Consider the following 18,760-nt stretch of genomic DNA (forward strand, 5'->3'; position numbering starts at 1 on the left):
GAGAGCCACACTGCAGTGTGCAAGGGGTCCCTTCCCCTCCCCTTCAGAGCCATTCTGAGTGGGGTGGTGGTGGTGGTGGAATGGAAACCAATGCCTCCATTTTGATCTCACTGCCTGGAATGGCTCCGAAGGGGAGGGAGGGGCCTCTTGCATGCTGTGGTGAGGCTCCCTGCAAAACTTAGCACTTTGCACCCCCTGTAGCTATGCTACTGATTGAGGGGTTTAATTGATTCTTATGGTGAGGGGTAACCCATGGCTGTTTCAGACAAAATAACTGTAATAAAAGACATTAAAGTTTTAAAAAGACCTTGGAGAAGCATTCACACATTTCTGATGTCATGATTAGTGTAGACCTAGGAAAGAGAGAAGCATAGGTGGAGGTAATTAAGTCTTAAAGAAAAAGTCAAAAGACTTTTATACCTTTGTAAAAGGTGTGCAAAGGTTTTACACCATTGTGAAATTTATATATATATATACACACACACCTCTGTGTATATAAGAATGGAATGTACTTATTATTTTAATTCTGAAAAAAAGTTTTAATTCTTTCGGGTGAAGTTTGAGAATATTATTGCATTAACAAAACAGAAAGGTGTGTGCATATTTAATATTAATTGATAGGAAAAAAATTATGCTGGGGGAAAACAGAAACCTGTGGACCACTCGTGAAGAGGCTGCCTACAATATTTTTAGAGAACCACTGTTTATGTAACAGGGATCATCGAGCAAACATTGGTTAAAAGAACACACTGTGCTGGGACATGTTTTTCAGCCTCTTTCCCATCCACCACCACCCCTTTCCTTGCCTTACAGGAATCTTGATTTGAGCCAGAAATGTGCAGGGGGAGAGAGGAAGGAGCCAGTGCTTAATGTGGAGAAAAAAGAGGTCAAGGATCATATTCTCAAATATCTTTGCAAAAGTCTTTAAAAAATAGGTGCAAGAACGCATTATCAGTATGAAAAGTCTGGAACCTTTGAGGTGTGGCTCTTGCTCAGTTTCCTTTCTTTCTCTTTTGGGACATCAAAACACAGCAGTCATTTTTATGTCTCTTTGTTGCCATGTTCCAATCTGAAGGGGAAAAAAAGAAGTACTTTTTTTTCTTCCTTTGTAGAGGGGACACTTCAGTGAGTTAGGCACACACAGCTATCCTGCCTGTGGGAGAGCTGGTAACACAGGTCAAGGACAAGGGACTCCTATGTTTGGAGCAGTGTGTCCAGGAAGAGAGGAAAGGATGTGGCATAAGACTGGATAACTGACATAGTCCTAGTAGTGTGAGTGGGTAATATTTCTGGATCCATAAATATGATAGGTTGACATAGCAGAAAAAACACAACTAGAGTTCACCATTCATTCAATGTGCTGGACCTTGCACACAGCTGCTTGTTGTGATTGCTTAGAACAGTTATTTTCAACCACTATGCCTTGGTACATTGGTGTGCCCCAAATGCTGTGGGAGATGGGGGGGGGGCTTATATTAGTAGGGCTATTGAGGAATGTGAGCCCCTGGCCTGCAGTGTGACATGTCTTATCAATTGATGTTGCACTGATGGTGGGCCAAATCCAATCCAAGTTTCCTGCCCTGTTGTAGCCATGCTAGTGGGGTGTGTGCTGCATCCTGTGGTGGAAGGGTAGTTATGGAGGCCTCCTCAAAGTAAGAGAACATTTGTTCCCTTACCTCCAGGCTGCACCAGCCCTGGAAAGTTGGATAAGATTGGGCCCAGTGCGTCTTGACAATTTTTGTGCTTTGTCAGCATCCATGAGATGAAAAAGGTTGAAAATTGCTGCCTTAGAGTATGACCAGATGTTCCATTTCTCTGACACCATTTTATTTGCAGTCCATATAAAGGAAGGTCTCTAAACTGTAAACTCTCTCATCGCAGGTGGAAAGTTTTCCATTCTACTGAAACTTATTGAATTCAGGAAGCTGTAATTTTCTCTTTTCCAACAGGGAGATGGGAGGGCCTCCTCCTCCAGATGACAGTTGGAAGGGAAACCTCTCTGTGCCTTACAACCTTGGGCCAGGATTTATAGGAAATTCCTCAAAAAGGTGGGGAAAAAATATTTTCTTGTGCTCTAGAGCAAATGATCAGCAAGAGAAGGAAGGCATTGGGACAGGAAGGACATTCTCCAGCACAATGCTGATTTCAGCAATTTAGGATCACCCATCCATCCACAGGCTTCAGGCATTAGCCTAGGCTATTTTTCTTTGCCCAGAGGTTTGCCCAAACCTTCTGCTTTAGGTTTATTTTTTTCAATATGTCTGATTGCTCTACAGCTAGAATTTTTAGCTGTGGCCTTTTGATGTGATTTCTTTATCATTGCTTTTATCTTCATCTGTGTATGCCACTTTGAAAAAAAATTTGTTTCATTATAAGGCAGGATGTTTTTATGTCAGGAAAGCAGTGCAGGGGCAAAGGGTTAACAGCCCTCCTCAGCATCAGGCACCAATTCAAATCCCCCCCCCCAATTCACATCCATGCTTGATTGCTTGAAAAAGAAAAGGCATCTGATGTCATAGTGACCGAACTCCCATGTCACATCTAATTGGCCTGAGAAGACTGAAAATGACAGCCCTACAGCCTAATCCTAACTAAATTCCCTTGCACTGGTGCAACGGTTCTGTTGAGGGCTCCGCTGTATCCTGTGGGGGAATTTCAGCTGCTGGAGGTCTTCTTGTGGTAAGGTGACATTTGTTCCCTTGCCCAGGGGTAAGCTCCAGCAGCTGGAACAGGTCAACTTAGACCTGCACCAGTGATATAGCTTATGCAAGTCCATGTTATTCTGTGTGGGTGGTTCAGGCCTGGGAAGTGGGACAGGATGCAGTGTGCACCAGCACCATTGATCCTGCCCCTTCCCCTTTTGCCACCCCCCAACCCTTATACTATCTTCGCACTTTCCCTCCGCCCTTGCATCAGACTTACCTGTTTCAGTGGGTGTCCCTCTGTGCGCCAGTGGGAAGGCTCTGCAAGTGCTGATAGATGCTGCACTGTCTCAAAGTGCTTTTTGGCACTTTTGAAACAACACATGTCCGTAAAAGGTAAGGTTGAGCCACTAATCTTTTAACAGCAACTGTTACCCTGCACATGCCCAATCTTGTCTGATCTCGGAAGCTAAGCAGGGTCAGGCCTGGTTAGTACTTGGATGGGAGACCGCCTGGGAATACCGGGTGCTGTAGGCTTATACCATAGTCTTTTGAGACTGAAGGTTGCCAACCACTTCTAACTTTAAACTCACTGACTTTTCTAAGATGCTTCTCTTTGTTAATCTGATTTTTCTCTTTGAATTTGTTTATTTTTTAACTGCATCAGCAAGGTCAAAATGCACATTCACAGCTTCAAGAAAGTGGCAAGAATTTACAACGTGATTGGTACTATCCAAGGTGCAGTAGAGCCAGGTAAAGCCAATCTCTTGTTCGGCAATCCCCAGGCAACGGGTGCAACTTTTCAGAAGGTGATCTCTGCAAATGGCAGATAGCATTGAGGCTTCGCGTCCTGTATTGGCTCCCACGTAACTAATGTATGGTTAATTCATGGAATTTGCTGCCACCATACTGTGGCAATGCCCACTATCTTGGATGATGTTAAGAGGTTATTAGACAAATCTGTGAAGGCAGAGAAGTCTATCAGTGGCCATTGTCCCTCCATGTTCCCTCTATCATGTTCACTAAATAGAACCTCCATGTTTAGGAGCAAAATATTTCTGAGTACCCAAGTGAAGGGCAAACTGTGTTTGAGAGTTGTTGCCTCTATGCCTTCTTTGTCGATCCCAGAAGCATCTGGGCAACCACCATTGGAAACATGAGACTGGACTGCAAGCGCATTGGTCTGATGGGCTCTTCTGTATGCTAACTTGGCAGTGGTGTCACAGATTGAACTGATTAACGAGTCTCCTGATATGTTAAAGGGGGGGCCAACCTAAATGTGATGACAGTGACGTCAGAGGCACTGGCCTGTTTTCTAGCATTTTGTTTAAAAGGTTCTTCTTCACTTACCATGTGGCAGCCCATATGACTCCATTATGTGCAAGCGAGCTAGCTACGTTACAGGTGTATAGTATATCATATCAGTATGCATACATTGCATATATTTTTCATACCACCATCTCTCCACAGAAAGGCTGAGAAGGTGTCCCAAGGTCACCCAGGAAGCTTTGCGGCTGAGTGGGGATTTGAACCTGGAACTTCCAGGTCTAAGTCCGACCCCAAACCACTACACCATCCTGGCTCTATCTGAGCTGGTGTGTGGAACAAAAACAATGCTCTAACTAGTCATGTCTGTGTCTGGGGCAGGCATCAGGTATTGGCCAAGACAGGCACTGTCCAAGGGCCTAAACCATCACAGGCCTCACCTAACCAGGCCAAGCTCTGAATTTTTAGAATCAGTGGCAGAAGTAGAACCACAAGAGGATGGGTAGAGATACTGTGGGGAACCCAGTGCAAGGCTTTGCAAGGCCCCAGCAACCAGCATTAGCATGGGGGACAGGATTCCAATTCTGTTTTTCAATTCCCCTGTCCATCTTCCTCAGATGGACTGTTGGCTAGCTGCGAGAAAATACAGGCATACCCCCTGTATCCATGGGTGTCCTGTTCTGGATCCTCTCACCCGCTGATACCAGGATCCACAAAACCGTGGATAACTCAAACCGTGGCTGCTGGATCTGTGGGTACCGGGGACCACCTGCACTGAGTGTAATCTTCCATCTCCTTGTCTCTAGACAGGTATGTTATCCTAGGAGGCCACCGTGACTCGTGGGTGTTTGGAGGGATTGATCCTCAGAGCGGAGCAGCCGTTGTCCATGAGATTGTCAGAAGCTTTGGGAAACTGAAGCAGCAAGGTAAGACTCAAAGAACCCAGACTGTAAAGACCGGCATCATTTCTGTGGCATGTGGGGGTTGTGCCCTAACATAGCAGCTCTCAGGTCTTCATGCTTACCCTTTGCTTTATGAAAGAATCTGACCTAGACAAGAAAGATTCTGCTTCTTTCATAAATGAAGTAAATTTATGTCAGCTCTTTTCTTTAGCGTAGTTTGGGCTTTAAAAAAAACAAAAACTCCCCATTTTGCATGGTTTATCTTGGCTTTGAAAGACCCAGCTATGCAGCCTAATTCTGTTTAAGGTTGGAGCCAGAATGATTAGTATTCACAGCAAGAAAAAAAAAATGGTGAATGCATTTTAATGTTTTGAATTATTTGTTGATCGTAATGATAGAGAGGCTTGATGAGACAATGGCTTGTTATATCAAATGACCAAATTATCGTTGCAAAGGGCAGAGTCAGTCTGGCTTGAACGGCATTTTGCAAGAAAAAAAAGGGAGGCTCATTGGTCATTAGAAAATGGGTGGTGCGGGATACAAAACAGAGGATCTGAAACTCAGAGGCAGCAATTTACAGGATAAATTGGTTCCCCGAAATCCTTCTAAATCTTCTAGATTTGGATTGCCCCACTGGCATAGCTAGAGGGGGTGCAAAGGACAAAGGCTGCAATCCTAACCTCACTTTCCTGGGAGTAAGTCCCATTGAACACAATAGGACATACTTCTGAGTAAGGATTGTGCCCTTAGGATTGTGCCCTAAGTCTTGCAGGAAGCTTCACCGCAGCATTTGAGTGGCCCCTCCATTTTGCTTCCACTGCCTGGAACAGCTCACAAGGGGGAGGAGGGGCCACTTGCATGCTGCAGTGAGGCTTCCTGCAAGACTTAGTGCTTTGCATCCCCTCTAGCTATGCCACTGGACTGCCATCTCAGTTTTTGCAGTTGCTCAGGAGGCTGCAGGAGGAGCCCTGTCTCTGGAGCATGCAGAATGTCCCAGATACAACTCCTGGGCAATTCCAGGAACACTGGAAGAAACTCCAGCTCCCAGGGGTCCTCTGCCATTCAGTTAGACAACACTGAACTAGGTGGACCAATGTGGTCTGATTCAGTTGAAAGCAGCTTAACATACAAGGAGCAGGGACTGTGAACTGTGAACATCCTGTTCTGTCACAGCTCCTCCCCACTGGGTATCCTGAACATTTAAGGCTGGTTAGTTTCCCTTGTGAAACTCACCAGTGCAGCAAGCAAAAGTCAGAGTCCAGTTCCAGTCCACAGATTCCAAGTAAACCAGTCCAATCAATGAGAGTTGCCAAATCAGAGTCCAGAGCCACTAAGCCAAGTTACAGTCCGAGGTCAGGTTCCAGGTAAGTCAGTCAAATCAGTCAGGGTATCCAAGTCAAAGTCCAAAGTCAATACACCATGTCACAGTCCAAGGTCAGATTCCAAAGTCAATAAACCCAGTCAGTCTCCTCTCCAACCTGCACTCCTTCTACAACCCACAACCCCTTTCTGCCTCAGGTGCTCCTTATACCCCTGAGGGCCCTATTGCCTTCAAGTGGTTGCAGCTGTGCAGCACACTGCTGGATGCCCAGGCCTTACCCATAATGGGGCCACTCCTGACACCACGTCTACCTCCTCGCCAGAACTTCCGCAATTCCAATACACATCCCTGGTCCCAAAGTTGCAAGAAAGCAACATTAAGTTCCCCAGGTGATTGCAGATTCTAACTGTTGCTGAAAAGTTCCAAACTACAAAGTCTAGTCCCTGACCTGTCAAAACATGTCAAACTGGATTTCTAATTTCAGTGGGGGCTGCTGGCCACTGGTGCAGGGGCCCTTAGTGGCACTTTAGTGGCCCTTAGTGGCCACTTTAGTGGCACTGGTGCAGGGGCCCTAAAACAGTCAAACTTGCACCCCTTGTGTTCAAAATGGGGTGACCCTAAAAATCTGGGGGGAAAAAAAATTCAGGGAACAAACCTCATCCCTCTACTATCCACAGTAAAAATTTCAGATCAGTACAATGATTCTAAGTACTTTTTTGACACTCATATATTAATGTTGCTTTTAATATACTTGGATAATATACTTGGATGATTATTATGAAAATCAACATCCAGATTTTATGCTATTAGGATATAATGTTGCTATAAATATCACTGCTGTAGGATGGAGGCCTCGAAGAACTGTGATGTTTGCCAGCTGGGATGCCGAGGAGTTTGGCTTAATAGGATCTACCGAGTGGGCTGAGGTAACTCAGTAGTAAATTAAGAATAATATTTTATATTGGTGTAGCCCTTTCAAGTGTACAATGCATCATCTTGTCATATTGCAACAACCCTGTGGGAATAAGTGAGCATTATTATCCCCAAATTGCTGATGGGTGGGATTGCACAACGGAGACTTCCTGCGGGAGGAGAGGGGAAGTCTAGGTGCACAAGATCTCATGTGTCCAATAGTGACTAAGGTTCAACTCTGTGCACACTCCTGGGTGTCAGTACCATTGAACATAGTGGGGCTTACTTCCAAGTTGACATGCATAGGGGCTAGGACATTTAAAGCTCTGACCCACCATTGAGATCTTTGGTAGTAGAATTACCCACCACCAGTAGAGGCCAACTGGAAGGAGAAAAGCAAAGTCAGAGCAGCAAATCATCCAGGGACCCAGCAGGCAGCCTCCATCACATCCCCCTGCACTATACTAGGGTATACAGCAGCAACTGTTACCCTGCACATGTCTGATCTCGTCTGATCTTAGAAGCTAAGCAGGGTCAGGCCTGGTTAGTACTTGGATGGGAGACCACCTGGGAATATCGGGTGCTGTAGGCTTACACCATAGTCTTTCAAGACTGAAGGTCGCCAACCATACTAGGGCATGTGGGTTCAAAAAATAGATGCTACCAAAAAACCACTGCATCTCTGAAGCATCTGAGAATGCTGCTATACAAATAAGATGTTGCTTTTTAAAAAAAATAAAATGAAAATGAAGGACATGAATGTGCATTCTGAAATAGCCCTTCCCATTCCACCACCTGTTTGTTTCGGAATAAATGGAACCTGATACAAATGGGTCAAATTCCATGCATTCAATGAACAAATGCACATACCTTTCACTCAGGATATTGATGGATTTCTTTTCCAATGTGCTAATATACCTATGTACTTGCACTTTGAGTGCTGGTTCAGTAATGCATGTTAATCATTTGAATCCCCACTTGTCCTTATTTAATACATGATGAATCTAAGCCAGTGTGTGCGTTGTCCTTTGATGTATGTACCTAGAAAAGATCAAGAGCTGTAACCATCTTGCACCACAATCATATACAAGTTTGTTCAGCAGTAAACACCACCATGCTCAATGGGAATTAGGACCCAATCCTGTTCAATTTTCTAGTGTTGATGCAGGCACAATGTAGCCCCAAGATAAGCGATCAAATTTTCCCTTACTTTGGGGAGGGCTCCATGACTGTCTCTCCCCCGAAACAGCAAATACAGTGCACACCTCATTGGCATGGCTGCATCAGTATTGGAAAGTTGGACAGGATTTGGTCCTTACTTGCCAGAAATGTAGTGCAGGTCATAAAGAGGTTCAAATTATGTTTGACTTAACATTGGGAGATAAGAATGTCCTATCCATAGGGCTGGAACGGCCAAGGTCCATTCACACATGCAAGGCATTGCTGGGCATTGAGTGATAAACCTGTATGTATGTGTGAACCGGCTCATAAAGTAATATCTCTGCACAACTTGAATGAGGCTTTTCCTTCCTTCTGTTGCAGGAACATGTCAAAATACTGCAGCAGCGAGGAGTGGCCTATATCAATGCTGATTCCTCCATAGAAGGTAAAAGGCACAGTGTTTAAGAGAGGAAGAAGGCATCTTGTAATTAGTTTATTTTGTCAAGGGAGGATTAAGCTTTTGTAGCCTTCTATACATTTTTGTGACTTTGTAATAATTCTCACTTTCATTAGAATTTTTTTTTTTTTTTTGGTCTGCATTTTCTCGTTTCTGCAGAATTTATATAAGGACATAAGACTTGTGCTAAATCAAGCCAATGCTTTATCACAGTGGTTCCCAAACCGTGGGTTGGGACCCACCAGGGGCTTGTGACCTGATTTTTGGTGGGTTGTGAAACTGACAAGCCAATAACTGGCAAGGAAAATGCACTGAGTCTAATGGAAACCGAGCAGCACATGTGTGTTTATTCACAAGTAGGCAAACATGTCTTGGTCCATTTCGAAGGGCAGGCTGAGGGGAAAGCAACACCACCTAAATGGTCCCAATCCAATGAAGCAGGCCTCAACAAACTCAATGTTCCATTCCCCCCCCCCCATTGCCCAGAAAAATTTTTTTTAGTCCTATAGAAAGCGAAATGGAAGCAAATGTGCACATTTGCTCAAGTGTAGGCAATTATGTCATGGCTCATTTAGGCCAGGCTAAGGGGAATGCAAAGTCACCAGAAATGTCCTGATCAGATGAACATGGAGCTTAATAAATGCTCCAGAAGGCGGTTCCCCCTCCCAACCATAGTGGAAAGGACAAAAACAGAGGCTTGAGTGGCTAGTAAAGTTAATTTTTTTTTAGCCTCATAAAACGAGGTGGGTCCCAATAGAGTGTCATTTTAAAAAGTGGATACCAGAGCTAAAATGTTTGGGAAGCACTGTTTTATCGAGTTCCAGCACTCGAGTCCCCTCCCCCCGCCAGCTGTTTTTCTCTGTGCAGGAGACAAAGTGCAGAAAATCAGCTGGGAAAGGAGGTTCTAAGAAGAAAAACAGGTTAGTGGGGAAGGGGCTAAGGAACCCCTCCTTCCTACTATTCTTCCACAGAAACTGAAAATCTCCTGCAATTTCAGAAGAGGCAATACTATTTCTGCACCTCTCCTATATCTTTTAATCTGCAACCCTATGCTCATTTTCCAGGGAGGAAGCCCCACTGAATTCAATGGGTCTTATTTTTGGGTAGACATGCAAAAGATTGGGCTGTTGGGCCCATTGCTGTCAATGGATGCTTTGATTTGACTTAGCCTGTATCAACTAGAATATTTTTCTTGTAGGTAACTACACACTAAGAGTTGACTGTACTCCTCTGATGTACAGCCTGGTGTACAATCTAACTAAAGAGGTAAAAAAAAATGCATGCATGGATAATATATGTTTATTTCACTAATGAAAATGACTGATGCTGAATTGGACCATTGAATCTAGCCCAGTGCTGTCTGTTGTGATTGACTCAGCTCTCTAGGGTCTCGGTCTTTCATTGGCTTGGTACAGACATCCCCTTTTATCCATGGGGGATACTTTCCAGCTCCCACCACAGATGTCAGAAACCGTGGATAGCAGCAAACCCCACAAAAAGTGGCGAACAAATCCCCCCCCCCCTTGTGCAAATGACTTCACTGGTCTCTGATTGCAGCACTTGCTGTCTCCTTTGCATGGCTGTGCTGTTTGTAAATGGTAACAGGAAGAACTAACAGGAAGCAGGTTGGAGGGCTGAAAGCAGTGTACCACTAAGCTCTTTGAACCTTGCAAGAGGTATCACATTCTTTCCAGCCCTCCAACCTTCTTTCAGTTAGTACTTCCTACTAGCAATTGCAGACAGCACAGAAACAGGCACAGGAGAAAGCTCTAGTCAGACAGGATGGCTCTAGTCAGAGACCAGTGAAGTCATTTGCGTGATGGGGTGGGGATTTGTGAATGGTGGACAAGTGAAATCGCAGATATGGGATTTGTGGATACAGGGAGATGCCTGTGTCTGAGATCATGTAAAACTGTAACTGGCACAGACTGAATCAGAACTTGATGAAAGCAAAACATGAGCTCCGTCACTGAGCCCCAGGTTTTCTCCTGAGGTCCTGCCCAGCATGCAGAAGTGGGTGTGGGGGGTGGAATGTTCTTCAAGGCTGTAATGCCTGTGCTGCCTTTCAAGATCCTTCACATTTCAGCTGAGAAATAAAGATTCTTCAAATAACAATACAGGTGGAGCCTATTTATCCGCGTTAGTTCCATTCCGTGACTCGGCGCGATTAACAAAAAACATGTTGTGCTAAATTCCATAGAGTTACGCAAATACACTGCAGCCTGACACTTCTGGATGGAAGGAAACTAAGGCAGCTGTTATCAATCCCCTCCCCTCCGTACTCAGCCCTCCCCGTTGCCAGCTGCCCGGCTTCTTTCACAGTTGGGATGCTGATCTTTTATGAGTCCAGCTCTATGCATTTCTACTCAGAAGTAAGCCCATTCCAGTCAATGGGGCTTACTCCCAGGAAAGTGTGGAGAGGATTGTAGGCTATATCTCATGCTTTGCTTGGTGGGAAGGCTTGCTTGTGTCGGTGATTGCCTGCACCATCTCAAGGGGGGGGGAATTTGGCAAACACTTCCTGGGTTTTTTAAAAGCAATCCCCTCTGCTGCTACCACACCTGCTCCTGTGTGAGTGAATGAGAGAGAGAGAGAGAGAGAGAGAGAGAGAGCGAGAGCGAGAGCGAGCGCGAGCGAGCTCCACCTTGCTGCATGTGTTCTGGCTACAGAGATTTTCGCCCCCACTTCCCCTCTTCAGCCTCTTTGCTGGCTCAGGGGCTCCAGGAGTGTTACTGTTCCTTTGCAAAAGGAACCTCTTCCAGGGCTCCAGGGCTATTTCCTTGCCTGGGCGAGGCAGAGCCTTTTTGCAGTGTTCTGGGCTGCCTGGAAATAGAGTGAGATGCCAGCACAAGCAAAGGAGGCAAAGGTGTGTGTGACTTTCGGTTCCCCCACCCCATTCGCATTGAGACAAATCTGCAGATAAAAAATCTGTGGATAAATAGGCTGCATCTGTAATTATAGCCAATGGCCTCCCAGCTAGGTATGCAAATAACATGGTATGATGAAACAGATTGGATAGGACTTGGTTAATGATGGAGTAGCAGCATGTCAGCAAAAAGTATGCACTCTTTTCAATTGTAAACGTATTGCACATGCAACAATGTCCTTAGCACTGTAGGTCTATATTTTAAGCATTTCTGCCTTGGTCTTCAACCCAAGGGTTCCTAGAACTGCCAATGATAGAACAAAGTGGATGGAGCAGCAGTCATAGAATTAATAAATCCTCTCCTCCAGCTGTCACATGGCTGTAGTATTCTGTCCAGATGGCTGTTCTTTCATAGTCCATTTTCACATATGCAACATGTGCTATGTTTTTAATAGATTCCCAGCCCTGACAAAGGGTTTGAAGGAAAATCTCTCTACGAAAGCTGGTATGAGAAAAACCCATCGGCAGAGCATAAAGGTGTCCCCAGGTAAATGCCAAAGTGAGGGGAGGCCAGAAGTTGGATGTCTCCACTGTGTTCCATTCTTTGCAGGACAGAACTACAAATTCACAACTCTACTTTTCCTCCAGGGCTGCCATTTAAGGAGGACAGCCTGTTCCTCTCTATGTTTCAATCTCTGTATTATTAGGAGTACTTGTAGTTCTGATCAGCTCAATGGCCTTTCACATCCACCATGAATCTGTTATATAAACATGCCTGCAGGCTGTGAATTAGAGCAGAGGAATGGTGGGGGGGGGGAAGCTGAATCTGCTTCTTAACTCTTAATTTTCCAGTGATTTCCCCACTTAAAACCCCACACTTGCTCCTTTTTGCCTTGAAGAGGAAAAGATATGTGTAGGAAAAGGGTTCAGGATCTCCATCTTTCTGGGCTCCACCACAGCTTTCCCTGTTAGTGATATCTACAATGGTGCCCCTGTTTTGGGCATGCAGAGAAACAGTGTGTCCGATGTGAGATGTAATCACATATGTTGGATAGGGCCACCTACCCACTTCACACATAGAAATGCTTTCTGTCTTCAATGTATGATACAGGCAAACTCTTGCACACATGTCCAGTTCTGGTCGCCACATCTCAAAAAGGACATAGTAGAAATGGAAAAGGTGCAAAGGAGAGCGACTAAGATGATTGCTGGGCTGGGGCACCTTCCTTATGAGGAAAGGCTACGGCATTTGGGCCTCTTCAGCCTAGAAAAGAGACGCCTCGGGGGGACATGATTGAGACATACAAAATTATGCATGGGATGGATAAAGTGGATAGAGAGATGCTCTTTACACTCTCACATAACACCAGAACCAGGGGACATCCACTAAAATTGAGTGTTGGGCGGGTTAGGACAGACAAAAGAAAATATTTCTTTACTCAGCGTGTGGTTGGTCTGTGGAACTCCTTGCCGCAGGATGTGGTGATGGCAACTGGCCTGGATGCCTTTAAAAGGGGATTTGACAAGTTTCTGGAGGAAAAATCCATTATGGGTTATGAGCCATGATGTGTCTGTGCAACCTCCTGATTTTAGAAATGGGCTATGTCAGATGCAAGGGAGGGCACCAGGATGCAGGTCTCTTGTTATCAGGTGTGCTCCCTGGGGCATTTGGTGGGCCGCTGTGAGATACAGGAAGCTGGACTAGATGGACCTATGGCCTGATCCAGTGGGGCTGTTCTTATGTTCTTGTGTTCTTATGCACCTGGATGGACACAAACACCACACGGAGTAGAGTTTTGTGTTTGTGTGAGTGGAAATAGTTCAGGATTGGAGCCAATACTTTAGGTTTGGAGTCTACAGTGTCTTGCTATAAAACAATAAAATCACTGATTTTCACATGTCCTCTCTTTTCTTTTCTTTTCAAAAGGATAAACAAGCTGGGCTCTGGCAATGACTTTGAGGTCTTCTTCCAGAGACTGGGCATTGCTTCTGGAAGAGCCCGTTACACAAAAAACTGGGTAAGCCTGTTTCATTATTTGATAATGTCACTTCCCCCCCCCCTCCCTAAATGGGCACTCTGGGAACTAAATGCAGAGGTCAGCAACCAGCCAGGAGCAAGCTTTGAGCAATATGACCTATAGGCTTGAGGGCTTGACAGAGCACAAATTCCTAGACATAAGGATGCTGGTGGGGCTGTTGAGGGCACACTCCACGATGAGTTCTTCATGGAAAGAGAGGCTGCTGTTATTAGGACTTATTTGCCCAGGCATGAACCTCCACAAGTTGAGGGAGTGGAGAAGCACTGAGGGGTCACGCAACACCCACACCCCTGATGCATTTCTCCAGAGTAATTGCACATATGGTAGGAGACTTGGTGGAATCGTGTATGGGGGGAGGAATTAGATATGAGCGAGGCAGGGAGCTTCTTTAGCAAATATCTCCCACCCCCTCTCAAGCCCAAGGAAACACTTTCTCATAAGTGCTGCCCATAAATTTGTCCTGCTGCAATTCTTGTGTTATAGAAGTAAGAAGATTACGAAGTTGTAAAAATACTCATTACTCATAGCCAAAATTTGAACATGGTTGTCATATTTTTAAAAATGCCCCAAAGGTTTTTTTCCCCCCAAAATGCATTGAGTTCCACTCTTTCTCCAGGATAACCGAAAGTATCTGTGCATTAAAAAAAAAAAAATGAACAACTCTAGTTCATATTTAGGATTTTGTTGACCAAGATACTATCTTTGATTACTTGCATTGTGTTCATGATCTCAGTTTCTCCAAGCAGTGTGCAAAATGCATTACACATCACAAAATGAATAGCTAACATGTGGAATTCACTCCAAGAGGATGTTGTGATGGCCACAGGCTTTGTGGCTTTAGAAGGGGTGGGTAGACAAATTCATGGAGGAGAGGTTTATTAACCACACAGTTGATAGCCAAACCAAATTTTCAGAAGCAGTGATGATGTTGGAGAGCTATTGATTTTGTATTCTTGCTTCTGAACCTCTTGGAAGCATCTGACTTGTCACTGTTGGAAACAGGACCCATCAGCTGGTCAAACTGGCTCTTTTTTTATGTTCTTACATAACATAAGAGGTTTGGCACTTGTGGGTATTCAGCACTTCGCTTGAGAGTTGAGTGGAACATCTCACAAAAGCCAGACTTCAATTGCCTTAATGGCCAACTTCCTCTCTTCCTAACAACTAATGTGCTGGCTTTGTTTATTCAGTGTTCATACAGTCCAATCATTGTTTGCCAGGACAATCCTGTGTACATTTACTCAGAAGCCAGTCGCAAGGTGTTCAAAGAGGGATTACTCCCCAATAAGTATGTTTAGGATTGTATCCAAAGTCAATGAGCCATTAAATGCAGTCCATGTCTTTGCTTGTTTCTTTTCAGAAAGTGGACAAATATAGTAGCTACCCAGTTTATCACAGTGTCTACGATACCTATGAGCTTGTGGAGCGGTTTTATGACCCCACTTTTAAGAACCACCTGGCTGTGGCACAAGTGCGAGGAGGACTCGTTTTTGAACTGGCGGACTCCCTCGTCATTCCTTTCGACTGCCGCGATTACGCCATGGCATTAAGCAGCTACGTGCAAGTCATTAGCAACTTGACCTTGAAATATCAGGCAGCACTGACCACGTACAACGTATCCTTAGGTATTTACATGGTTACCAAACAAGTTTCAAAATATGAGTTGGGACTCCCAAAGGAGGCACTGGCTTTTCATAGACTAGCCCAGCAATTTTCAACCTTTTCCATCTCACGGCACACTGACAAGGTGCTAAAATGTTCAAAGCACACCATCGGTTTTTTTGTCACTTGACAAGGTACGCCACACAGCTGGCCAGGGGCTCACATCCCCCAATGACCCCACTAATATATGACCCTTCCCCAATCTCCCACAACACACCTGCAGACCAGTTGCAACCCACCAATGTGCCAGGGCACAGTGACACATTAAGTGGCACATTGGCTGAAAATCACTGGCATAGCTACAACTAACAGCAGGTCTCGCAGACGTATCTCCCATTACCTGCTACCTGATTCTTTCTTAACCAGCAGTGGTTTGAAACTGGAACTTTCTGCATTCAAAGCATGTTCTCTGGGCCCTCCCTATTGATCAGGAGCTAGTTTTGTCCTAGTTTCAGGGGGAGTCCATAGTTCCATAGTTTGCAGTATAAAAGGTCCCAGGTTTGGTTCCCAACACCTCTAGTTAGAATCTCAGGAAGCACAGAGGGGATCAGGAATGATGCCTGCTCAAGATCTGGTAGATGGTGCTGACCCAGATAGACCAATGGTTGGATTCAGTACACAGTAGCTCCATATGCCTGAGGGCTGCACTGAGAATGAAATTGAGGCTGAACTATCTCTACTCCTCAAAATAACTTACTGGTAAGACTTATTGTTGCACATGAATTAGGGGATCAGGCCCCAACCTTCAGACCCCAACCTTCAGGTTTAGCTTCAGGCTTAAGAACATAAGAACAGCCCCACTGGATCAGGCCATAGGCCCATCTAGTCCAGCTTCCTGTATCTCACAGCGGCCCAGGGGGTACCAGTTGCTAATTCTTACTGTTTGATTTTTACTTCTCTGAAATTATTATTTGGGGGAAACCCAAAAGCATCTCTTAATGTATTTCACTAGAGTGCACATTCTACCCCTTTTTGTTCCAGATTCTCTTTTTTCTGCAGTGAAGAACTTTTCAGAAGCTGCCAATGATTTTCACAGAAGACAGCAACAGCTGGACACCAACAAGTAGGTCTGTTAGGCCCTCACCTAATCTCAGGTTCAGGGACATCATCCTTTTTTATTCCATCAGTGGCGTAGCTAATGATCATGTAGCTTGCTGCCAAGCTCACAATGTTGCCCTGGAAGTGATGTCACAACCGGAAGTGACATCACACCCAGGCTTCTGAAAAAGTGAAAATTGGGAGGATCACACCTCCTCCCCACAGCCGCTCACCACCTACTTGCTCTGCTGCCTCCCCCCAGTCAGTGGCATAGCTAAGGCATCTCTCTGCAACTATCTGTCAAAGAAGATTGTGTAGCCTCCCCCACATGACAAAAATCAAATTTAATTAAGTAAATAAATAAAAAGTTATTGGTTCCATGCTGTATCATAATAACATCTCATTGGCACTCAGAAGAAACAGTCTTATAGGTCAGTTTGGAGTTAAGCAAGTCCACTTTTTGTTCCACAAGTCAGTTGTGTTTTCATTTTCTGGTTAATTGGCCATAACTTTTGATAGAAAACAGATATTCAAGTGCTGTTTGTTTCATTGCATTCTGCATTAAATTACCTTTCCAATGATATGTAACATGATGGTATTTTTCATACATACCAAGATTTTCACAATTTTGGTCAGTAGTGTCAAGCTCAGCTTGTTGCCCCCCTAAAGCTTGATGTCTGGTACAACTGCTACCCCCTGCACCCGCTTAGCTTTGCCACTGCATGCCATGGTCTTGACCTCACTGACAAATGCCTGCTAAAGACAGCCATTCCCCTGCTGCCCTGAGAGAGATCAGGTGGGGCAACCCCTCACATACCTTCCCAGGACTACTGAATGTCCCCATGTGGCCTTCGAACAGCACTGTGAAAGTGTTATTTGAGAGCAATTCAAATGGGCTTTGCTCAGCAGGGGCTATGAGCTCCTAACATTATGGTTTGATCGGGGATGGAAAAACCACCTGCGGCAACAAGTAATAATTTGCTTACCACTTAGTTAATGGTTTCAGTATTTGAATCATTTTAGAGTGGGAAGGGGTTAGTTTTCTGTATGACTGATGGTCACCTTGTGCATCCAATCCTGGGCAGACTGAATGAATGATTGAGGATGTCTGGGTGCTAGTGAGAAGGTATTGGCGAGTGTATTAATGATACCTCTGTCCAGAGTAGACATGTCAACAAACCCTGTTGATGAGAGGCGAATCTGTAACTCAGTGGGAGATACTCTTCCTGCCAGAGGTTCGAGGTTCAATCCCTGGCATCTCTGAGTTAGGCCAGTGAAGATACCTGAAAATCTTGGAAAGCTGCTACCAGTCAATGTAGACAATGTTGAACTAGATGGATCAAGAACCTGACAGTGCGCAGGGCAGCCTCATACGTTCCCTGGACCCTAAGAAGGTCCTTCAGTGGAAGGAACTCACTGGCCATGCATATATGCCCCAATATGCAATAGTCAATGTATTTAAATTTATTTCTCTGATGTAAGCTATTTTCAGCACAGTGCATACTCAAGCATTTGGGCATTCATTTTTCCCCCCTGTACTGTTTACTTTTCAGCCCAATTGCAGTGAGATCTTGGAATGATCAGCTGATGTTTTTGGAAAGAGCCTTCATTGATCCTCTGGGTTTACCAGGCAGGCCATTCTACAGGTAAGGATGAAAATCTGATGACCCTGTGATCCACCCTCCTTGCTGGAGAAGTCCTTAGGCATTTCATTTGCTTGAAAACTGAACTGAATTTTGTTTGCAACAGTTCTCCAGAGTGTCCAGTGGTGGTCTTTCCCAGCCCTACCTGGAGATGCTGGAAATTGACCTAGAAGCTGCTTCATGCAAAGAATAAGATCCACCATTGAGCTAAAGCCCCTCCAAAAGCTGAGTTTTTGTTTGCAGATGAAGTCCTTCAAAAGTCCTTCAAAAGTCCAGCTTATTCCATTATAGATTACAGAATTTAGTATTTCTTCTCCTTGTTGGATGAGCAAAGAGTAGGGTGTGCTGGTCAATTAGCCCTTTTGTCTTGATGGCATAAATCACCAGTCACTATGCTTGTAAAAGCACCCAGTCCATTTTACTATGGGATGTCTTTTCCTTTGTATTTATTTGTTTAATACAATTCAATCACTTTTCGCCATGACAGTTTTAGCTTCATAACCATGATGGCTTCTGAAGACATAAAAGGCATTTGGTGATAAAAACACCAAGACAGACCACAAGGGCACAAATTGAAATGCTCTTCTCTGAACATTTGTCAAATTATTTTGCTCAGCTCAGATGGTGCATGCTTCCTATTCCTCCGCTTCTCCATTTGAGTGAAGAAGCAGAGGCAAAATGTTTTATTCTAAGTGAAATGAAGAGAATCAGAAGAATGGGATATATATAGTGCATGAAAGAAGAAAAGGAAGCAGATCATTTGAAAGCAAGGGGGGACCCATAGGTGTATGCCCCCACCAGGATGGGGAGCAGCCCAAGTGTGGCCAAGAACCCAGGTCTACCTGCCTGGA

The 18,760-nt window shown here is 44.7% G+C and overlaps 1 protein-coding gene and 2 pseudogenes across 1 annotated transcript in view; all 3 read left to right on the forward strand.

The window, feature by feature from the left end:
• LOC136644050 (putative N-acetylated-alpha-linked acidic dipeptidase) overlaps positions 1-18,760 on the forward strand; it is a 31,462-nt gene that overhangs the window by 12,032 nt on the left and 670 nt on the right. The window contains exons 8-18 of the mRNA XM_066619545.1: positions 1,950-2,048; positions 3,310-3,395; positions 4,715-4,834; positions 6,975-7,057; positions 8,586-8,649; positions 9,860-9,927; positions 11,983-12,074; positions 13,455-13,545; positions 14,927-15,191; positions 16,210-16,291; positions 17,820-17,912. Coding sequence (XP_066475642.1) covers positions 1,950-2,048; positions 3,310-3,395; positions 4,715-4,834; positions 6,975-7,057; positions 8,586-8,649; positions 9,860-9,927; positions 11,983-12,074; positions 13,455-13,545; positions 14,927-15,191; positions 16,210-16,291; positions 17,820-17,912 — 1,143 coding nt within the window. The remainder of the gene's footprint in view (positions 1-1,949; positions 2,049-3,309; positions 3,396-4,714; positions 4,835-6,974; positions 7,058-8,585; positions 8,650-9,859; positions 9,928-11,982; positions 12,075-13,454; positions 13,546-14,926; positions 15,192-16,209; positions 16,292-17,819; positions 17,913-18,760) is intronic.
• On the forward strand, positions 3,060-3,179 carry LOC136646216 (5S ribosomal RNA; annotated as a pseudogene).
• On the forward strand, positions 7,513-7,635 carry LOC136646363 (5S ribosomal RNA; annotated as a pseudogene).

The sequence above is a fragment of the Tiliqua scincoides genome, chromosome 3 (assembly GCF_035046505.1).
Source record: "Tiliqua scincoides isolate rTilSci1 chromosome 3, rTilSci1.hap2, whole genome shotgun sequence".
Taxonomy (NCBI): domain Eukaryota; kingdom Metazoa; phylum Chordata; class Lepidosauria; order Squamata; family Scincidae; genus Tiliqua; species Tiliqua scincoides.